The 21,249-nt window shown below is 40.5% G+C and overlaps 1 protein-coding gene across 5 annotated transcripts in view; it reads left to right on the top strand.

The window, feature by feature from the left end:
* Tut7 (terminal uridylyl transferase 7) overlaps window positions 1-21,249 on the top strand; it is an 88,835-nt gene that overhangs the window by 43,614 nt on the left and 23,972 nt on the right. For all 5 annotated transcript variants that reach the window (XM_004672342.2, XM_045142526.1, XM_045142523.1 and 2 more), the window contains exons 14-22: window positions 454-604; window positions 3,826-3,912; window positions 4,707-4,807; window positions 7,465-7,522; window positions 9,698-9,801; window positions 17,068-17,157; window positions 17,853-17,966; window positions 18,113-18,190; window positions 18,849-19,026. In XM_004672342.2, the coding sequence (XP_004672399.1) occupies window positions 454-604; window positions 3,826-3,912; window positions 4,707-4,807; window positions 7,465-7,522; window positions 9,698-9,801; window positions 17,068-17,157; window positions 17,853-17,966; window positions 18,113-18,190; window positions 18,849-19,026 (961 nt within the window). The remainder of the gene's footprint in view (window positions 1-453; window positions 605-3,825; window positions 3,913-4,706; window positions 4,808-7,464; window positions 7,523-9,697; window positions 9,802-17,067; window positions 17,158-17,852; window positions 17,967-18,112; window positions 18,191-18,848; window positions 19,027-21,249) is intronic.

Here is a 21,249-nt window from a genome sequence, read left to right as displayed (position 1 = left end):
GCATAGGAGGAGGAAAATGCTGGTGGTTTGTTGCCCTATTCTCCCAGGCATGCCATAAGAGTGTCCCATGTCTTGGTTCATTTAGAGTGGCTGTACTTTTTGTTGTTGTTGTTTTAATTTGAGAGTGACAGACAGAGAAAGAGGCAGAGACAGAGAGAGAGAGAGAGAGAGAAAATGAGAGAGAGAGAGAATGGGCGCGCCAAGGCCTCCAGCCACTGCAAGTGAACTCCAGACGCGTGCGCCCCCTTGTGCATCTGGCTAACATGGGTCCTGGGGAATTGAGCCTCAAACCAGGGTCCTTAGGCTTCACAGGCAGGCACTTAACCACTAAGCCATCTCTCCAGCCCGTGGCTGCACTTTTGTATAGACTGTGTTCTTAAATTTTTTGTCTAAGACTGTTTAACAAATAAAGCTTAATCTTTACTCTTGTTTTGGTCTGCCATATCCCCGCAGTCTCCCACTGTTGTATGCAGCTTATGCAAGCGGGATGGTCATCTAAAGAAGGACTGTCCTGAGGACTTCAAGCGAATCCAGCTGGAGCCTTTGCCACCACTAACACCCAAGTTTTCAGCTATCTTAGATCAAGTTTGCATCCAGTGTTACCGTAAGTTACACATTTTTTTCTGTGTGTCACTGTAATGGTTGCCAGATCCTCAAGAGTCATCGGAATCCCTGCCAGCAGTCTAAGGACCTGTCCCTTCCCTACTAGCTGCAGTGTTCTGTGTCAGACCTGTCCCATGGAGGCATGCCATAAATAATTGAGATGGAAAGAGGGGTGAGTGCTTTTTAAGGATAGATGTTCAGGAGCAGAAGTATTTCCAGGCTAACTAGGAAGTGATCTATACACTGCCTCTCCCTTAGGGGCAGTAGATCTTCCTTAAAGATTTCTAAGACACATTATAATAATGACATATGAGCAATGGTATGAAAAAGGAACCTCTTTTTAAAGCTTTAATTCAACATTTCCAAAACTTGAGCACAAAGCGTGGGAGTCCGGTGTGGTGGAGCACATATTTAATCCCAGCACTTGGGAGGCAGAGGTAGAAGGATCACCATGAGCTCAAGGCCAGCCTATAGCTACAAAGTGAGTTCCAGATCAGCCTGGGTTAGAGTGAAACCTACTTCAAAAAGTGGGACAGTGGGGTGTGGGGCTGGGGGGTCACAGAGGGGTAGACTGCAGAGAGGTCTGAGTGGCTAAGGCACTAGCCTGCAAAGCCTAACAGTCCAAGTTTGATTCCCCAGTCATATGGCAAAGCACAAAGTGGCACATGCATCTGCAACACTGGAAGGCCTGGCACACCCAGTTTCTCTGTCTCTTCTATTTCTCCCTGCTTGCAAATAAACAAAAATGTATTTTAAAAAGCACAAAAATGTGGGTGTGGTGGTGCATGCCGTTAATCAGAGCACTTGGGAGGCAGAGGTAGGAGGATTGCTGTGAGTTCAAGGCCACCCTGAGACTACATAGTAAATTGCAGGTCAGCCTGGGCTAGAGCGAGACCCTACTGCAACCCCCACCCCCAAGGGGGAAAAAAAACCAACACAAAAGAAAAAGAAAACTGGGTTCTCGGTTAAAAACAACAGAACATACATATGCTCACAAACCTCTGTGATCACAATTCTGGGGGGTAATCTGGTAGATACAGAGCATCTATCCAGATTAATTCCATTTTAAAAGAAGTTCTTGATGTCAGACTTTTGAGATGGGATTTTCCTATGTATCTCTGACTGGCTTAAAACTTGCTATGTATAGCAGGCCAGTGCAGCACTCCGCCTGCTTTTGCCTCCCAAGGTATTATAGGGGTGTACCACACACCTGGATTGTGTTAGCACAAGCCAGGCACATTGCTTTTGTAATTTTCATTTTCTTTTGATGTTTTCATAAATATATGTAATGTCTTTTGACCATATTCATCCCCTATTACTCTTATCTTCCTCCCACTCCAGTAAATCCCTTCTTCCTGTTTAGTCCCCTTCCTACTTTCATGTGTGTGTGTGTGTGAGAGAGAGAGAGAGACAGACAGACAGACAGACAGAGACACCCACTGACTTAAATTAGAATTGCTTACATGAGCCTGGATGAAGGATTATTTACTAAATTATGAGCAACTTACTAGTGATTATACTACCGAAGAAGATGACCCCCTCTTTCCCTAGCAGCCATTGACTGCCTCCTCTGGGAGAGGAATTTCATGAGTCCCTCATCCATGATATAATAATGTTAATGGTCTTAATCTTATGCTAGAAGCCACAGTGCTGTGAGTTCATGAGTGTGATGGCCAAGTCACACCCAGAGCTGGACAGTTCTCCCATTTTCTTGCTCTTACATCTTTCTACTTCCTCTTCCTTTATGTTCTCTGAGCCTTGGAGAGTAGTATATAGTTGTCCCATTTAGAGTTGAGCACACAATAGTCACTTATTCTCAGCATTTTTAGATTTTATTTATTTATTTGAGAGAGAGAGAGAAAGAGAAGGAAGCAGATAGAGTGAAAGTGGGCCTCCAGCCATTGCAAGTGAACTCCAGACACATGTGCCACCTTGTGCATCTGGTTTATATGGGTACTGGGAAATTGAACATGAGTCCTTAGGCTTTGCAGGCAAGTGCCTTAACTGTTTGGCCATATCTCCAGCCCTCATTTTCAGCATTTTTGCTAGCTTTGCTTGACCACTATGAAAAGAAAATTCTGGGGGCTGGAGAGATGGCTCAGCAGTTAAGACACTTGCCTGCAAAACCTAACGACCTGAGTTCGATACCCTAGTACCCATATAAAGCCAAAAGCACAAAGTGGTGCATGCCCTGGTGCACTCCCCATCTCTCTATCTCTCTGCTTGTAAATTAATAAATAAAATGTTAAATACAATTCTTTGATGGAAACTAGGTTGAAAGTACACTAACCTATGGATATAAACCTAAAGATTGAGGAGGTAGTTTGATACCTTGTCCATTTAGCATATAACTACACTTGTAGGTTCCCCATTGGGCTTTTGACAAAGTTTACACTGCTGACAATGACAAAAAATTTATTTCATATTGATCTTACTATCTACTACAAATAAGAATACAAATATTTAGGGGTTTTTGTTTGTTTGTTTGTTTGTTTTGTTTCTTGAGGTAGGATGTCACACTACCCAAGTTGTCCTGGAATTTGCTGTATATCTCAGGCTAGCCTTGAATTCACAGTGATCCTACTACCTCTGCCTCCCACTCGGATTAAAGGCATGTGCCACCATGCCTAGCCCAAGTATGTAGTTGTTTTTAAACTTTTTAAAGTTTTTTTTTTTTGAGGTAGGTTCTCATGCTAGCCCAGGCTGACCTGGAATTCACTGTACAGTCTCAGGCCTGCCCTGAACTCACAGTGATCCTCCTCCCTTCACTTCCTGAATGCTCGGGTTAAAGTCTTGTACAGAGAGTGGGAGTAGGGAGAGAAAATGGGTGTGCATCTGGGTGAATACTAGAGTTTTGAACTTTGGTCATTAGGCTTTATAGACATGTACCTTAAGTATGTTGAGTCATCTCCCCAGCCCAAACTTTAAAGTTTTTTTTTGTTTTTTTGTTTTTTTAACTTTCAGTTTGTTAGAAAGGTTTTTGAAGGGGCTGGGGAATGGCTTAGTGGTTAAGGCACTTGCCAGCAAAGCCAAAGAATCCAGGTACAATTCCCCAATACCCACATAAAGCCAGTTGCACAAGGTGGCGCATGTGCCTAGAGTTTGCACTGGCTAAAGGTCCTGGCATGCCTATTCTCTGTCTCTGTCTCTCTCTCTCTATCTGCCCCCCCCATAAATAAATAAGTAGTTTTTAAAAAATATATATTTATTTATTTTAAACAGAAGACTTTTCTCCAACTATTTTAGAAGATCAAGCTCGTGAACATATTCGACAAAATCTAGAAAGCTTCATAAAACAGGACTTTCCAGGTAAGTAACTTTTTTATCTTTAAGAAAAATATTGTGACCTTTTGAATGAACATGCATTATAAAAATTTTGACCATTATATAACCTTGTGGTATCTTGACATATCTAGGAGGGGCTCTGGTTTGCCAAATTCTCATTTCCCAACAGAAAAGATAACAGTGAAGGATCGATCCTTGAGATGCCTCAAGTGAATTTTACTTAGTATAATGAGCATGAAAGCTTACACTTTAACAAAAACATTCATTTTGAAAGCAGTAATTTTTAAAAAATATTTTTAATTTTTATTTATTTACTTGACAGAGAGAGAGAGAGAGAGAGAATGGGTGCACCAGGGCCTCCACCCATTGCAAATGAACTCCAGACATGTGTGCCCCCTTGTGCATCTGGCTAACGTGGGTCCTGGGGAATCGAACCCCAGGTCCTTTGGCTTTGCAGGCAAATGCCTTAACCACTAAGCCATCTCTCCAGCCCAGAAAGCAGTAATCTTATTACATCTAAAATTTTCCTGGAAATGCCCTTACATTATGAATATACTCCATATATATATATATACATACATATATATATATATATATATATATATATATATATATATATATATAAATTATAATATACTAATATATATAACAATATATATATTTAAACTGAGGGGAAGAATTTAAATGACTGATTAAAAAGACCATAAGTATAGGATAAGATAGTTAACAGCTGGGCATTTTTGACTTATGAAAGGACCAATTAATTAAATAAATTGTAGTCAGATTGTGAGTGATTTCTTCTTATGTATCCCTAACAGGAACTAAATTGAGCTTGTTTGGCTCCTCGAAAAATGGATTTGGGTTCAAGCAAAGTGATCTTGATGTTTGTATGACAATTAATGGACATGAAACTGCTGAGGTATAGTGACCACATAACACTTGGATTTGGAATTCTGATTTGATCAATTATTTTTTGCAAATGTGTGTGGTAGGGGTATATATGTATGTTCATATATTTGTGGGTACATTGTGTGCGGTTGCATGGCCATGTGTGCATTTGTGTGTGGAGGCCAGAGATCAATGTCATATGTCTTCCTTGGTCTTCAGTTTATATTTTGAGACAGGGTCTCTTGAACTGGCCAGTTCTGCTAGAGTAGTTGGCCAATGAATCTCAGGGATCCTCCTGTCTCCACCTTCCCAGTGCTGGTGTTGTTGGTGTGTACTGTCACACCCTGCTTTTCCATGGGTGCTAGAGGTCAAAGTTCAGGTTTAAATTCTTTTATAGCAAGCACTTTACCACTGAGCCATCACCTAAGCCCTGGTTTGACAAGTCTCGACTGATAGAACTGCTTAGTATAGTCCAGATATTTCTGGGCATACCACATCAAGCAAGCTGTTTGGTAATCCTCCAGCCACACAGCTTAGAGGTGATGTGAGTAGTAGAAAACCTCAGATTGGTGTGGTGGCACACACCCATAACCCCAACACTGGAGAGGCATAAGTGGGAGGATTGTCATGAGCGCTAGGTCAGCTTGAGCTAGTACTTAAAAAAAGAGAGAAGAAGAAAAAGCCCCAGTTTCAAAAAGAAGAAAAAAGAAGAGGAAGCTTAGAAAATTGCCTTTAAATTGTAGTCCAAAGTGGATTGAAAAGTGACATCTAAGAAGTCTACAAATACAAGCCAGTTTCTCCGTAATCCTTTTGGCCTGGCCACCAGACTGACCGGTGTGCACATCCACAGTGTCAGCTGTCATGTTGACGTGTGTGCACCTCCACAGTGTCAGCTGTCATGTTGACGTGTGTGCACCTCCACAGTGTCAGCTGTCATGTTGACGTGTGTGCACCTCCACAGTGTCAGCTGTCATGTTGACGTGTGTGCACCTCCACAGTGTCAGCTGTCATGTTGACGTGTGTGCACCTCCACAGTGCCAGCTGTCATGTTGACGTGTGTGCACCTCCACAGTGCCAGCTGTCATGTTGACGTGTGTGCACCTCCACAGTGCCAGCTGTCATGTTGACGTGTGTGCACCTCCACAGTGCCAGCTGTCATGTTGACGTGTGTGCACCTCCACAGTGTCAGCTGTCATGTTGACGTGTGTGCACCTCCACAGTGTCAGCTGTCATGTTGACGTGTGTGCACCTCCACAGTGCCAGCTGTCATGTTGACGTGTGTGCACCTCCACAGTGTCAGCTGTCATGTGACGTGTGTGCACCTCCACAGTGTCAGCTGTCATGTTGACGTGTGTGCACCTCCACACAGTGTCAGCTGTCATGTTGACATTTAGACATGGTGGTGTATACCTAGAATTCCAAACTTGGGAGGCGGAGGCAGGAGTATCATGACTTTGAGGCCTCACTGGGATACATAGAGACAACTTAATATTGTTAAAAATATTTTGTTCTTATTTACTTATTTGATAGTGAGAGACAGACAGACAAAGAAAGAGAATGAGTGCCATGGCATCCAGCCACTGCAAACAAACTCCAGATACATGTGCCACCTAGTGCATCTGGCTTACATGGGTCCTGGGGAATTAAACCAAGATCCTTTGGCTTTGTAGAGAAGTATTTTAACCTCTAAGCCATCTCTCCAGCGCAAAACTCCTTAATTTAATTTTTAAAAAATGGCCCAAAATTACATATAACTTACCTTAAATATTGTTATATTTGCCTTTATATTTTTTATATATTGGACTTTAATTTTTTATTATAATTTTGACTAGTCATACAATGAGATCACATAAGTTTTAATTCCTTTCCACAGAAAGTCATCAACTTCTAATGAAACTGTAATGACCTGTGTGAATAAGATGGAGCACAGAAGGCTCTCTACATGTTCTGCACATGGCTTCTTATTGAGATGGCTATAGAAAGAGGGGAAAATAAAGTCCCTTTTTGGCTCAGAAACCAGTCCTGGAAGGTCTGGGTCTATAGGCTTTCTGACTCACTTTAGTCTGTGTTGCATTGTCCAGTCATAATTAGGACATAAGATGCTTAGTGTTTTTCACATCTTTAGGATATTTTCTGAATATACTAACTCTGATATTCAATATAAAGAAAAACAGTAAATGAATTGAAATTAAGCTAATTTCTGAATATAATGGAAATAAGATCAAGTTAGGAATCTGCCTTCTGGGTTTTCTTTTGTTATTGTTTTTGCCTTCTGGTATTAGGTATTGACCCCAGGACACTGTGTATGCTAGACAAGCACTTCATTATTGAGCTACGTCTTCAGCTCCCTTTATTTTTTTGAGGTAGGATCTCGCTCTAGCCGTGGCTAACCTAGACTTCACTGTATAATTTCAGGGTGATCTTGAACTCACGACAATCCTACCTCTGCTTCCCAGGTGCTGGGATTAAAGGTGTGCACCCCCACACCTGGCTTCAGCTCTTCTTTTGTTTTGTGAGACATGGTCTCTATAAGTTACCCTGGCAGTCCATGAACTTTGTGTCCCAAACAGGCCTTTTATTAGTGATACTCCTGCCTCAGCCTCTGGTGCAGGTGAGATTACAAGCTTGTACCACCAGACTCAGTTTGTTTCTTGTTTTGATTCCATTGTTTGTGCCTTCTCATTACAGGGGTTGGACTGTGTAAGAACTATTGAAGAACTGGCAAGAGTCCTTAGAAAACATTCAGGTGCCTCTATAAACTTTTCAAAATATTTTTGTCTGTTTCCTTAGTGTTTTGCTTTTTTTTTTTCCCCCTATTAATTGTGTATGGTATTCCTGAGTTGTATTATGTGACTACTACATATCTGCTATGGCTGACACCACTTAAGTCTCAAAAGAAGCTCAAATAGGGAGCTGGCGAGATGGCTTAGCAGTTAAAACGCTTGCCTGTGAAGCCTAAGGACTCAGGTTCAATTCCCCAGGACCCACATAGGCCAGATGTACAAGGTGGCACATGCATCTTGAGTTCATTTGCAGTGGCTAGAGATCCTCGCATGCCCGTTTTCAATCTCTTTCTCTCTGTCGCTTTCTCTCTGTCAAATAAATAAAAGATTTTAAAAACTAAACTAAAATAAAAAAAGAAAGAAACTCAAACAGACATCTTAGAGTGAAGTTCTCTGTGCTTTTACTGCCTCTCTTCTACCAGCACTGCCAGGTACCTGCTGTTCCTTTTAGCATGATCCTTCATGGAATTAATTAACAGTGTGGGTGAATGGTCATTAGTCCTCATCTAGACTCAGTACAGGTTTGGGGCCACTCCTGTGCAGTCTAAATCCAAGCTCCACACTTTACCAGTTTCCTATTTATTTATTTGTTTGACTATTTAAGAGAGACTCGTAGACAGTGAGTATGGGCTTTCCAGGGCTTCCTGCTACTGCAGACGAACTCCAGATGCATGTACCACCTTGTTCCTCTGGCTTTACGTGGGTACTAGGGAATTGAACCCATCAGGCTTTGTAAGCAAATGCCTTTAACCACTGAGCCATCTCTCCAGCCGCAGCTTCATATTCCTAAATGAATTCCTCCAGGTTTGTTTTCTCATCTGTAAGGTCTAGGCAGTGTTTGTGGAGAACCCTCTGCTGCATATGCTTTTTTTTTTCTTTTCACAATTTTTATTAACATTTTCCATGATTATAAAAAATATCCCATGGTAATACCCTCCCTCCCACACTTTTCTCTTTGAAATTCCTGCTGTATACCCTTGTCACATAATAGATACTTGGGAATTATGAACGGCCCTCACCCCACTTAATGCATAGGTGATCTCAAGCATGCCTTGCTCTGTCTGCATCCCCAAGCAACCATGATAATTCTGGCCCAGTTGGGTTCATTGGTTCATTCATTGTTTCTTTTTTGTTGTTGTTGTTTTGTTTTTGGTTTTTTCAGATAGGGTCTTGCTGTAGCTCAGGCTGAGCTGGAATTCACTGTGTAGTCTCAGGGTGGCCTCGAACTCACAGCAGTCCTTCTACCTCTGCCTCTGGAATGCTGAGATTAAAGACATGTGCCACCATGCCCACTGTGTTTTAATTTTTTATTGCCATTTTTTCTTTATGTATTTTGATCATGGTCTTGTCCCTTCCATTATGGTCACCCTGCCTCAGTTCCTGTGTCTCCTCTAGTTTATTCCTTGCAGGGTGTTGTTTCCATCTTCATAGTCAGCGAGTCTCTGTTACTTCTACCAGGTCACTGGCTTCTCTTCATTTCCCAAAGACAATGCTTTACTGGACATGTAGCATCTCTGAGTCCTCATTTCCTCTCCTATCTCATTATTCAGTTTCTTTTCCCTCGAGCCAGTTCTATAGCCTACAGGGCCTTTTGTGCATACTTTCTTTACCTGCCACTATTTTCATAAGTTCTTTCCCTAGCCCAGGCAATTTATCTCTTGTACATAATTCAGTTTCTTTCTTTTATGTTCATAACTTCCCGTTCTGTGGTAACTTCTGTGTCAAGGATTCAAGTGATTGCCTCATCAGTTTGTCTCCTAATAAATTACGGTCAGGTGGAGAGAAAAGTCACACTTACATGTCCAGACTCTGTATTAGGCCATCTGTTTGGGTGTTTATCACACCAATAATGCTACACACACACACATAAACTCACAGACTCACTCTTGTGGTCTGGAATTTCTGGAGGATGGTAGCCAGCATTTTAGTTCTTTTGATGCAAATACCAATGTATTTAATAAACCGAAACTTTGTCAGAAGTTTTCTTAGATATTTAATAACAGAATTCTTTGAATAGTCATAAAATTAGTGTCATAGCCAGGGCTATGTTCCTTCATTTTATGTTGAAATGTAAACATTAGAGCTGCTTTCATCCCCCACTGCAGTATTTAATCATCCTATCTTCTTTCTCCACACAGGTTTGAGAAACATCCTACCTATAACAACAGCAAAAGTGCCAATTGTGAAGTTCTTCCATTTAAGAAGTGGTCTAGAAGTGGATATCAGTTTGTATAATACATTGGTAAAATTTTGTGTGTTTTTATTTTGTTTTGTTTTGGCCAGATTTGCATAATAGGTAGTCCTGGCTGCCATGCAGTGAACCTCCTGCTTCAGTCTCCCAAGGGCTGAGATTACACATGTATGCCAACATGCCCAGCTCACATCAGTAGGATTTCTTTTTCCTTTCTCCTTCCCCTGAAGTTCCTTGCTTTTTTTTTTTTTTTTTTTGTATTTTTTTTAAAATTTTGAGACAAGGTCCCATTATGTAGCTTTTGGCTGGCCTACAACTTTCTAAGTAGATTAGACTGGCTTTGAACTTCTGGCAATCGTTCTGCCTCTTAAATGCTAAGATAATAGGCTTGTGTCATTATGCTCAGCTTATTTAATTATTTGTGTGTATGTTGTGTGCATGCAAGCATGTATATGAGTTGATATGTGTGTGCATGTGGCAGCCAGAGGTTAGCCTTGGGTGTCTTCCTCTGGGACAATATCCACCTCTTTTTGAGATGGGTCTCTCTATTGGCTTAGAGCTTGCCTATTTGGCTAGTCTGGCTGGCCAAGGAGCCTGAAAGATCCTCTTCTCTTGCCTCCCTAGTGCTGGAATTATAAGCATATGCTATTACATGTGACATTTTACATGTGTACTGGGGTTAAATTCAAATTCATGCTTGCAAGGCAAACACTTTACCAACTAAGCTGTCTCTCCAGCCTCTTCTGATGTTTTTTTGTTTCAATTTTACTATTGAAAAAAAAAATTTTTTTTCTTGTTTTTTGGACAGGAACTCCTTATAGTTTAGGCTGGCCTCAAACTCATAGCAATCCTCCTACCTCAGTCTCCAGAGTTTTTGGATTAAAGCTGTGTGTTATGATGCCTAGCTTCTCCAGTCTCTTTTGTTTTGTTTTGCTACCTCTGCCTCGGAATGCTGGGATTAAAAGCATACACCACCACGCCTGGTTTCCAGCCTCTTTTTCATAGAGAGATTAAGAGGAATGAATGTACCTTTTTAAAAAAAGAAAAACTACAAAAAAAAAAAAAAAATTAACCTGGGCGTGATGGCACATGCCTTTAATCCCAGCAAAGGTAAGGAGGATTGCCATGCGTTCAAGGCCACCTGAGACTACATAATGAATTCCAGGTCAGCCTGGACTAGAGTGAGACCCTACCTAAAAAAAAATAAATAAATAAAAAATAAAAAATTAAAACATTAAAAAACCTAAGATAGCCCATTTACTTTATTTTATTACTTCTTTCAAGAGTTATTTGTGAGTGCTTGGTAGGTGCACGGCAGTGTTCTGAGACTGGGGTTATAACAGAAATTTCAGTTGATATTACTAGCTACTTGGATTGGAAAGGTGGCTCTGATAAGAATCCTTTGCCAGTAGCTGTAAAGTCCTAGATTCCATTCCCATTACCACACCAATGATAGACAAATAAAAATGAAGTACACAATGCAGCAATTTAAATAAATAAACCACATATATTTAATTAGTACTCAAAAGTGAGGTCAGAGCAGAAAGCTTTTTTGCTTGACTTAAACTTAATTTTGTGGGTGATTATATGTCTTTGGAGACATGCACATACTTATGTATGGCCACCCTATAATCCAGGGTTCCAGCATTACATGTTGCTGACCATAGGGCTTTATGGGGTCTAAGAACATCTTATTTAACTGATGCTATGGGGAAAGAGAATTCTACATAAAGAGATCTGCTTATTTTATTTGTTTGTTTCTTTTATTTGTTTTGGTTTTGCAAGATAGGGTCTCACTCTAGCTTAGGCTGACCTGGAAGTCACTATGTACTCTCAGGGTGGCTTTGAACTCTGGACAATACTCCTACCTCTGCCTCCTGAGTGCTGTGATTAAAGGCATGCACCACCACACCCGGCTGGTTCTTTTTTTTCTTTTATTATTATTATTTTCCTTTATTATTATTATTACTTTAACTTGTTTTTCACTATGGAGTCTCAGGGTAGCCTCAAACTCACGGCAATCCTCCCTCTGCCTCCCGAGTGCTGGGATTAAAGGTGTGCACCACCATGCCTGGCTTAATTTATTTTTTAATTGACATTTTCCATAATCATAGACAATAACCTGTTATGCCCAGATCATGGAGTCCCCAAAGACCATCAAGAGAGCCTGACATGTATGCAACAACAAAGAGCTTTATTTTGGGCTTAAGCTCGGACTCTGGACTTCACCAGTGCGGTGGATCCCTGTAAGACCCCTGAGCAACAGGGGGTGTAGGTTTTTTTATAGGGATTTGAACAAAGAAGTAGGGAGAAGGGGAATGGTTGCATGGTTGGTTGATCTAAGCAGTTACTGCACTTGTATTTTTCTGATAGGCTTAGGACACTGGTGGGCAAAGCTGGTGGGCAGGGGCCTAGGGGGATTCCAAGCATATTACGTAACCTTTATTGTGATTTTCTATGTGTATTTGAGGAACTTTAAGCAAACTTATCTATGACCACAGGAATGCATGGTGCAGACAGTCTATTCCCCCTTATTAGGAAATTGACCTTGCTGGGAAGCAGAAACTTAGGTCTGTTGATGATTCTGAGGCTTATTATGGCTTCCTGAGTCCTTCAAACCCATGGTAATTCTCTCCCTCCCCCCATGGTCTCCTTTGCAACCCTGTGTCCATCATACCTTTTCCCCTCTCAAGCAGTCTCTTTTATTTTGATGTTTTCATCTTTTCCTCTTATTCTGATGGTCTTGTGTAGGTAGTGTCAGGCACTGTGAGGTCATGGATACCCAGGCCATTTTGTGTCTGGTGGAGTGTGTTGTAAGGAGTCCTACCCTTTCTTTGGCTCTTACATTCTTTCTGCCACCTCTTCTGCAATGGACCTTGAACCTTGGAGGGTGTAATAGAGTTGTTTCAGTGCTGAGCACTCCTCTGTCACTTCTTCTCAGCACCATGATGCCTTCTGAGTCATCCCAAGGTCACTGCCATCTGAAAAGAAAAGTTTCTGTGACCAAAAGTGAGAATAGCATTAATATATGGGTAGGAACATTAAAAGAAGTGAGCATGGGGCTGGAGAGATGGCTTAGCAGTTAAGGCACTTGCCTGTAAAGCCTAATGATTTGGGTTTGATTCCCAGTACACATGTAAAGCCAGATGTACAAAGGGTAATACGCATTTGCAGTTCATTTGCAGTGGCTAGAGCCCTGGCATGGTCTTGCTCTCTGTATGTTTCTGCTTGCAAATAAAGATTAAAAAAAGAAAAAAAGAAGTGAGCATAAGCTGGGCATGGTGGCACAAACCTTTAATCCCAGCCCTTGGGAGGCAGAGGTAGGAGGATCGCAGTGAGTTAGAGGCCACCTTGAGACTACAGAGTGAATTCCAGGTTAGCCTGGGCTAGATTGAGACCCTACCTTGAAAAACAAAGAAACAAAAAGAAAAGAAGTGAGCATAGTATATACATTTAGCCAGCAGACACTAGCAGATGTTACACCCCTAGGACTCATGACTATCCTTGTCATAAGTTTTCAGTATCAGGCATGTATTCCCTCCCATGGAATGGGCCTCCATTCCAATTAGAGAGAAGCTGGTTTCCCTCATAACAGACATGCCACTATTGCACCTGTTGGCTCCTTTGTCCTGGTTGGCCAGATTTAAGGCTTACAGTGTCCACTGTTGAGTATCTCCACTGGTGGTGATTTCTCTCTCTCCCATTGAACTGCATGTAGCATAGCATTTTCCAGTTTTCTGTCAGCTAGCCTACACAGAGGAGGTTTCCAGCTCAGCTCCAGCAGGATTTCTCAGGGACCTTGCAGCCCAAGTATATGAAGTCTTCAGCAATAGGGTCTTACAATCTATTCCGGGTGGGAAACCAGGAGCCTCAGCAATAGCCTGGAATGTTTTGGGGGCATCAGGGACCTCCCTGGCCAACACCTCTCTGTAAGGTAACTCCCTGGCACTGAAATTTTTCTAATAATAATCTATGTCTTCTGGTTGTTCCATTGTCCAAACCAGTAGGCTTCCATATGACTCATTCATACCCCTACTTTTCCTTTGCTCAGTCTCTTCCCTGACTCACTTAGGCCTTTTTATCCCTGTTAATCTGTTCTTCTACTTGTATATATACAATATCACCCTATTAAGTCCCCCCTCCCCATCTATTTCATTTATATCTCCTTTCTAGCTTACTGGCCTCTGCTACTGAGTTTTATTCCAACTCACACAGACATCCAATCATTTGTATCTAGGACCGACATATGAGAGAGAGAGAACATGTGATTTTTGGGTTTCTGGGCTTGGATTACCTCACTAAGTATAATCCTTTCCAGATCCATCTGTTTTCCTGCAAAGTTCATATGTCTTTACCGTTCAGTAGAACACAATTGTATAAATGTGCCACATCTTCATTATCCACTCATCAGTTAAGGGACATCTAGGCTGGTTCCATTTCCTAGCTATTGTGAATAGAGCAGCAATAACTATGGATGTGCAAGTATCTCTAAGGTAATAAGATGAGTCCTTAGGATATATGCCTAGGAGTGGTATAGCTGAGTTGTATGGTAGATCTATTTTTAGCTGTCTCAGGAACCTCTGCACTGACTTCCACAGTGGCTAGACCAGATTGCATTCCCATCACCAGTGCAGAAGGGTTCCTCTTTTTCCGCATCCTCACCAGCATTTATTGTCATTTGTTTTCATGCTGGTAGCCATTTTGACAGGAGTGAGATGGAATCTCAAAGTAGTTTTAATTTGCATTTCCCTAATGGCTAGGAATGTAGAACTTTTGGGGGGGGGTTGTTGTCGTTGTTGCTATTGTTTGAGGAAGGAGCTCACTCTAGTCCAGGCAGACCTAGAATTCACTATGTAGTCTCAGGGTAGCCTCCAACTCACAGAGATCCATCTACCTCTGCCTCCCAAGTGCTGGGATTAAAAGCGTACACCACCATGCCCAGCCCTTTTTTTAGATGTTTATATGCCATCTGTATTTCTTCTTTTGAGAACTCTGTATTTAGTTCCATAGCCCATTTTTTTTTCATAGCCCATTTTTTTAATTGGGTTGTTAGATTTCTTATTATTTAGTTTTTTGAGTTCTTTGTATATCTTGGATAATAATCCTCTGTCAAATGTATAGCTGGCAAAGATTTTCTCCCATTCTGTAGTTTGCCTCTTTGCTCTATTTACACTGTCCTTTGATGTATAAAATCTTTGTAATTTCATGAGATCCCAGCAGTTGATCTTTGGTTTTATTTCCTGAGCAAATGGGGTTATATTCAGAAAGTCTTTGCCAAGACCAGTATGTTAAAGGGGTTCCCCTACTTTTTCCTCTAGCAGTTGGAGAGTTTTAGGTCTGATATTAAGGTCTTTGATCCATTTGGACTTAATTCTTGTGCATGAAGAGAGAAGGATCTATTTTCATCCTTCTACAGATACATATCTAGTTTTCCCAGCAGTATTTTGCTGAAGAGGCTGTCTTTTCTCCAATGAGTATTTTTGGCATTTTTGTTGAAGATCATATGTCTTTAGCTACCCAGACTTACATCTGGGTCCTCTATTCAGTTCCATTGATGTACATGTCTGCTTTTGTGCCAGTACCATGCTGTTTTTGTTACTATGGCTCTGTAGTATAGGTTAAAATCAGGTATGGTGATGCCACTAGCCTTATTTTGTTGCTCAAAATTGTTTTAGATGTTTCGAGGTTTTTTTTGTGCTTCCAAATGAATTTTAGGATTTTTTTTTCTATTTCTGTTAAGAATGCCATTGGAATTTTCTTTTTTTTTCCAGATTAAAAAAAAATGATACTTTATTATAATTTTTCACTGCAGAACTCCAGTCTAAATATCAGACACAATTGCTGTTCTCTGGTGCTGGCTTCCATAACCCTCAACATTTAGCCAATGACATACATGCTTCAGGGAATTTTACAGTTCAGTTTCATACAGCAACCTGGAATAAAAGGGAACACGAACCTGCTCTGCCCACACTTCCAAAGTGTTATGACATCTAGCATATTCACTGGAGGAATCAGTTTTCTAGACTAGAGTAACAGCACTGGGAGTAATACCAGGTGTGCTAAAATACCAAAAATGCCATAGGAATTTTCACAGGGATTGCATTAAATGTGTAGATTGCTTTTGGTAAGATTGCCATTTTCACAATATTAGTTTTCCATCCCAAGAACAAGGGATATCTTTCCATTTCCTAGTGTCTTCTTGCAATTTGTTTTGAGTATTGTAAATTTTCCATTGTAGAGTTCCTTCACTTCCTTGTTATTCCCAGGATTTGATTTGATTTGATTTGATTTGATTTGATTTGATTTGATTTGATTTGATTTTTATGCAATTGTGAATGGGGGTGATTATCTGATTTCATCCTATGGTGATTCTCTGATTTCATCCTATGTGTTGTGAGTATATAGGAAGGCTACTGATTTCTGTGTTTATTTTGTATCTTGCTACATGGCTATAGGTGTTCATTGGCTCTAACAGTTTGCTGGTAGAGTCTTTAGGATCCTTTATGTATAGAATCATATCATCTGCAAATAATGATTATTTGATCTTTTCCTTTCCTATTTGTATCCTTTCATGTGTGTCTCTTGCCTTATTATTATGGCTAAGACTTCCAACCCCATATTAAATAAAATTGGGGACAGTGAACACCCTTGTCTTGTCCTGATTTTAGTGGAAAATCTTCAAGTTTTTCTCCATTTAGTATTATGTTAGCTGTAGCTTTGTCATAAATAACCTTTATTATGTTGAGTATGTTCGTTTTACTCCCAGTTTCTGTAGAACTTTTATCATGAAGGGATGTTGGATTTTTGTCAGATGCTTTTCCTGCATCTAATGAGTCGATAATGTAATTTTTGTCCTTCAGTCTATTTATATAATGCATTACATTTATTGATTTGCATATGTTGAGCCAAGTTAAAAAAAATTATTTGCCACATGTTGTAGTACACACCTTTAATCCCATCACTTGGAAGGCAGATGTAAGAGGATAACTGTAAGTTCAAGATGACCATGAGACTACATGGTGAATTCCAGGTCAGCCTGAGCTAGAGTAAAACCCTACCTCAAAAAAAAAAATGTATTTATTTATTTATTTGAGAACAAGATATAGAGGCTGAGAGAGGAGAGGGAAAGAGTAGGCACACCAGGGCCTCCAGCCACTGCAAACAAACTCTAGAAGCATATGCCTCATTTGGCTTATGCAGGTCCTGGGGAATCAAACCTGGGTCCTTTGGCTTTACAGGCAAGTGCTTTAACTGCTAAGCTGTGTCTCCAGCCCTTTTATCATATTATTGATAACCTTGTAATTTCTTTTTTAACAGGCCCTTCATAACACAAGGCTTTTAGCTGCTTACTCAGCTATTGATCCCAGAGTGAAATACTTGTGCTATACCATGAAAGTATTTACAAAGGTCAGTGTGCATCTTGTGCTTTGTTAAGAAATTTCTTTGTATTTTAATACATTTTTGAAATCATAAATGTATTATTTTATGAACCATAGTCAAGTCAATGCTTCCTATAATTTTTGGGGAGCCCTGTGCACATGCTAACATATTGCCTAAAGTTTTACATAATCTTGCCTATGGCTAACTGTCTCCACTACTTTGTTGAGTCCCCTTTGATTTGCGTTAGTTGGCATATTTTATGCGTTGAAACTTGTTTTTATATTGTAAAGATCTAAGTAAGCACCTGTTGCAGTCAGGTTCACATTGCTGGTAGCAATCACTCAACCCAGAGCAGCTTTTGGGACAAAAGAGGTTTAATTTGGCTAACAGGCTCGAGGGGAAACTCCATGATGGCATGAGCAGAGGGTGGATATCACCCCCTGCAACATAAGGTACACAATAGCAACAGGAGAGTGTGCCAAACACTGGCAAGGGGAAACTGGCTATAACAACCACAAGCCCATCCCCAACAATACACCACCTCCAGGAGGTGTTAATTCTCAGTCTCCATCAGCTGGGAACCTAGCATTCAGAACTCCTATGTTTATGGGGGACACCTGAATCAAACCACCACAGCACCTTATTGCTTGTTGACAACATAGCTGCACATTCAGGATAAAGCCCCTTGAGATCTCTTGTGTTCTCTTTTTCCTTCCCCCTAGATGTGTGATATTGGTGATGCATCTCGAGGCAGCTTATCATCATATGCATATACTCTGATGGTGCTTTATTTCCTTCAGCAGAGGAACCCCCCCGTCATTCCTGTCCTTCAAGAGGTATTCATAAACTCTTTAAAACTCAGTGATCTTTGAAAGCCCCCTTCTCTAAAATTCTGTTCTTCAAGTTGTAACTATTTTCCTATAAGTTTTTTTTATCAGTGTATTGTTTTCAATCCATACTAATAGTTTAAAATTAATTTCAGATATACAAAGGTGAAAAGAAACCTGAAATATTTGTTGATGGCTGGAATATTTATTTTTTTGATCAAATAGATGAACTGGTATGTATTTTAAAAGTAAAGATTTTCCTACATATTTGACTAAAAGTTAGTTATACTATGCTTAGTATAAATAAATGGTCAACCATGTTATTGCTTATTAGATTATGATAGTAAAAAGTATTATTTACAGATTTCTCCTTAAATTGGTATTTTTACTAAACCAGATGATTTTATAGGAATTATATCCAGTATTCTTTAGTGCCTATTAATTCTAAATGATTAGGTAACTGTATTTGTCCTGAGATTTTAATACCAAGAACTTGTGAAGACTTTCATTGTGACTATTAAAAAGAGTCATAGAAGTGATTTTCAGTTTCTACCAGTAGCATTTTCTGTGATATGTCATTGAAAATGCAGTGGTGTCCCTTTCATTTTTTTTTTTTTTTTTTTTTTTTTTTTTGAGGTAGGGTCTTGCTGTAGCTTAGGCTGAAAGGCTGACCTGGAATTCACTATGTAGTCTTAGGCTGGTCTTGATCTCACAGTGATCCTCCTACCTCTGCCTCCTGAATACTAGGATTAAAGGTGTCTGCCACCACACCTGGCGATTGATGTATGTAAGCTTTCATTGACTAGGAACAAGTACAGATCTACTACCTAAGACACAAATGAATAGTGCTGTTAACAGTTTATGTTGCCCCTTTTTTCCTTCTGTTTCTAGCCCACCTATTGGTCCGAATATGGAAAAAATACAGAATCTGTTGGGCAGCTATGGCTGGGACTTCTTCGTTTCTACACAGAAGAATTTGATTTTAAAGAACATGTCATTAGCATCAGAAGAAAAAGTCTGCTTACAACTTTTAAGAAACAGTGGACTTCAAAATACATTGTTATTGAAGGTACAAATAAAATCAAAGTTAAAATTTAGTTCTTTGCCTAACATGTGCAGAGCTGTGAGCTCGGCTCTCAGAACCTCTAGGGAGTTGAATAGCGGGTTTGAAATGTGAGTGCATTGTTCTTCCTCCTATCACCACTCTTGCGGGGCATTCATTGAGCTGCTGCCCACAATACGCAGTGTGGCAGCCCTGCTCTTGTCTCCACCAGAGTGACTTGTTTATTTTCAAGCATAAAGATTTATTTTTAAACACATGTGCCTTCCAGGTGATGCCTGTCATAGGTCCAGAAGTCTTGTTCATGACAAACTGATTTTGGATACATACCAGAGCATAAGAAAACTACAAGATAGTGGGAGTCTTAAAAACTGCCTAGTTAATAGTTGAAGAGTGCCATTAGGAGCCAGGCGTGTGGCACACGCTTTTAATCCCAGCACTCAGGAGGCCGAGGCAGGAGGATCGCCACGAGTTCAAGGCCACCCTGAAACTACATAGTTAATTCCAGGTCAGCCTGGACCACAGTGAGACCCTACCTTGAAAAAACAAACAACAACAACAACAACAAAAACTCAAAACAACAACAAAAAAGAGTGCCATTAGGAATTAGTTTTAGGACCTTTATTTGCTTATAAATAACTATATATCAATGTCAATATTTATTTTGACCATAAGGAAAAGTTTTTTTCTAACTGATCATGGTGGTTCATACCTATATTCTCAGCCCTTGAGAGGCTAAGGCACTAGGAGCAGGAGTTCATGTTCATCCTTAGCTACAAAACAAGGCCAGCCTGGACTACATGAGGATCACTTCTGAAAACATTCAATAAAAAGTATTTCTCCACTGAATGTAAGGAACTATTGGAGCCACTAATGATATTTTTCTAATTGTTGAGGTTTTTAATTTTAAAAAGACAAAATTAGTTTTAAGTGCTTTTGAATGAATTGAAAAATGTCTGAGATAATATTTTGTTTATCATTCATGGATTTTTTAAAAATTTATTTTTATTAGATATGGACATATTTAGTATGTAAACAACACATGTTGGAACCATCCTTTCCCTACTCCCTGACCCTTTTCTGAAGAGGTCTCCCTTGTTATGGATGCAGGTCAACTTCATGGGGATTATGGGTCATGCATTATGGGGGCAGCAGCCAGTTATGGGGGAGAAGCAGTGTCTCTGCAAAATGTCCCAACTTGTGACTCTAACAGTCTTTCTGCCCCTCTTCCACAAAATTCCCTGAGCCATGCTGGGAATGTCTTAAGTCTACTTTAGTGATGGTCACTTAGGAGCCTCTGGATCTCTGGTTTGGTAGGTGTTGAGTGTCCTCAGTGTCTCTGTCCTTCAAACTTTTGCCAATATCAGGTTCACTAAGAAAGCAGCACTCTTGGTTATTTCCCTAATTCCTCTGTGGTTTCAGCTGGGGCTGGGGCTGGGGTGGATTGCTCTAGATCATTTATCTCCTCAGGTCCCACTCCTGTCTGAAAAAGAGAAGCAGATTCTCCAGGGGAGATTGATGTCAGTACCAGTTAAATGGGATGGCCACTATTAGAGAGAATTTAAAGGGTGTAGACCCTCTTATAGCACAAGATAGTGGGAGCTTGACAGTAGATATGATTCTGATTTGTTTCCCTGTTCCAGATAAGGTTTTCTTCCACTGAGTGGATCTGTTAGCCAGTCCAAGAGCAGTTGGTTACCCACCATGGCTGGGTGCCACTATTGCACTTGTGTGACATCACGTCAGGTTGTTTGCTTCTGAGTTGCTTAGACTTTGAGTTGCTTGGACAGAAGTTGGCCATTTTTTCCTGGTAGGTCATGTAGCACCTTCCAGCACTAGATGGGCTAATTGTCTGGGGACCGGCTCTCCTCTGGATTCCATCCCTATCTCTCCATGGTCATGCCTACAGCGTATCATGTCTTCAGCAATAGGGTCTTACCATTAACCTCTGGTGGGTAATCAAGTGCTCTGACAGAAGTCTGTCTTATTTGTTTTGGGAGATCTAAGTAGATCTCTCTGCTCTACAGCTCATTGTGGATGTAGACTACATCCTGGTATAGGGCATTACAGGCAAATGCCAAGGGAAGAGAAGAAAGAAAAAGACAAGAGAAACAGGAGAAATTTAAGGTTAGGTTTCATCTCATTCTCTCCAGATGCATGCTCCCCCTTGTGCATCTGGCTAACATGGGTTCTGGGGAATTGAGCCTCGAACTGGGGTCCTTAGGCTTCACA

This window comes from Jaculus jaculus, chromosome 2, assembly GCF_020740685.1.
Source record: "Jaculus jaculus isolate mJacJac1 chromosome 2, mJacJac1.mat.Y.cur, whole genome shotgun sequence".
In the NCBI taxonomy this organism is placed as follows: Eukaryota; Metazoa; Chordata; class Mammalia; order Rodentia; family Dipodidae; genus Jaculus; species Jaculus jaculus.
This window is presented reverse-complemented; position numbering and strand designations above follow the sequence as displayed.